Source organism: Penaeus monodon, chromosome 27 (assembly GCF_015228065.2).
Source record: "Penaeus monodon isolate SGIC_2016 chromosome 27, NSTDA_Pmon_1, whole genome shotgun sequence".
Taxonomy (NCBI): Eukaryota; Metazoa; Arthropoda; class Malacostraca; order Decapoda; family Penaeidae; genus Penaeus; species Penaeus monodon.
The window spans coordinates 21,045,887-21,046,260 of record NC_051412.1 but is presented as its reverse complement, the minus strand read 5'-3'; the positions used below and the strand labels follow the sequence as shown (position 1 = coordinate 21,046,260).

At 36.4% G+C, this 374-nt stretch overlaps 1 protein-coding gene across 1 annotated transcript in view; it reads right to left on the bottom strand.

Annotated features, from left to right (window-relative positions):
* The window catches only part of LOC119590679 (transmembrane protein 87A-like), a gene marked incomplete in the record, with an annotated part of 13,856 nt that overhangs the window by 7,559 nt on the left and 5,923 nt on the right, over positions 1 to 374 (bottom strand). The window contains 1 exon segment of the mRNA XM_037939364.1: positions 6 to 143. Coding sequence (XP_037795292.1) covers positions 6 to 143 — 138 coding nt within the window.

The following is a 374-nucleotide window of genomic DNA, read 5'->3' as shown; positions in this document are numbered from 1 at the left end:
CTTACCAAGCAAGATGACTGTGCCAATCCAGTACTGCACTCGGAGTAGTTCCCTCCAGTGCATGAAGGAAACAATGAGCCAAGCCAAACCATAGATGAGGTATACGACACACATGGCTGCATAGAAGCCAAGCAATGGCCAATCTGTAAAGAGATGATTGTTAATTTAGTGTCCAACCGTCAGCAGAACTAAAGGGGTTTATTTTAGAGAAAAATTTGGAACAAAAAAATCATCATCATAAATCATGAGCAGTGCCAGAAAATTAAAATATGACGATAATTTACTTCAATTTTCCAGATATTAACTGCAATTAATTCATACTAATAGACAATATCATGATCTCTATAAATGGTGCTTTAGATATATACCTAGAC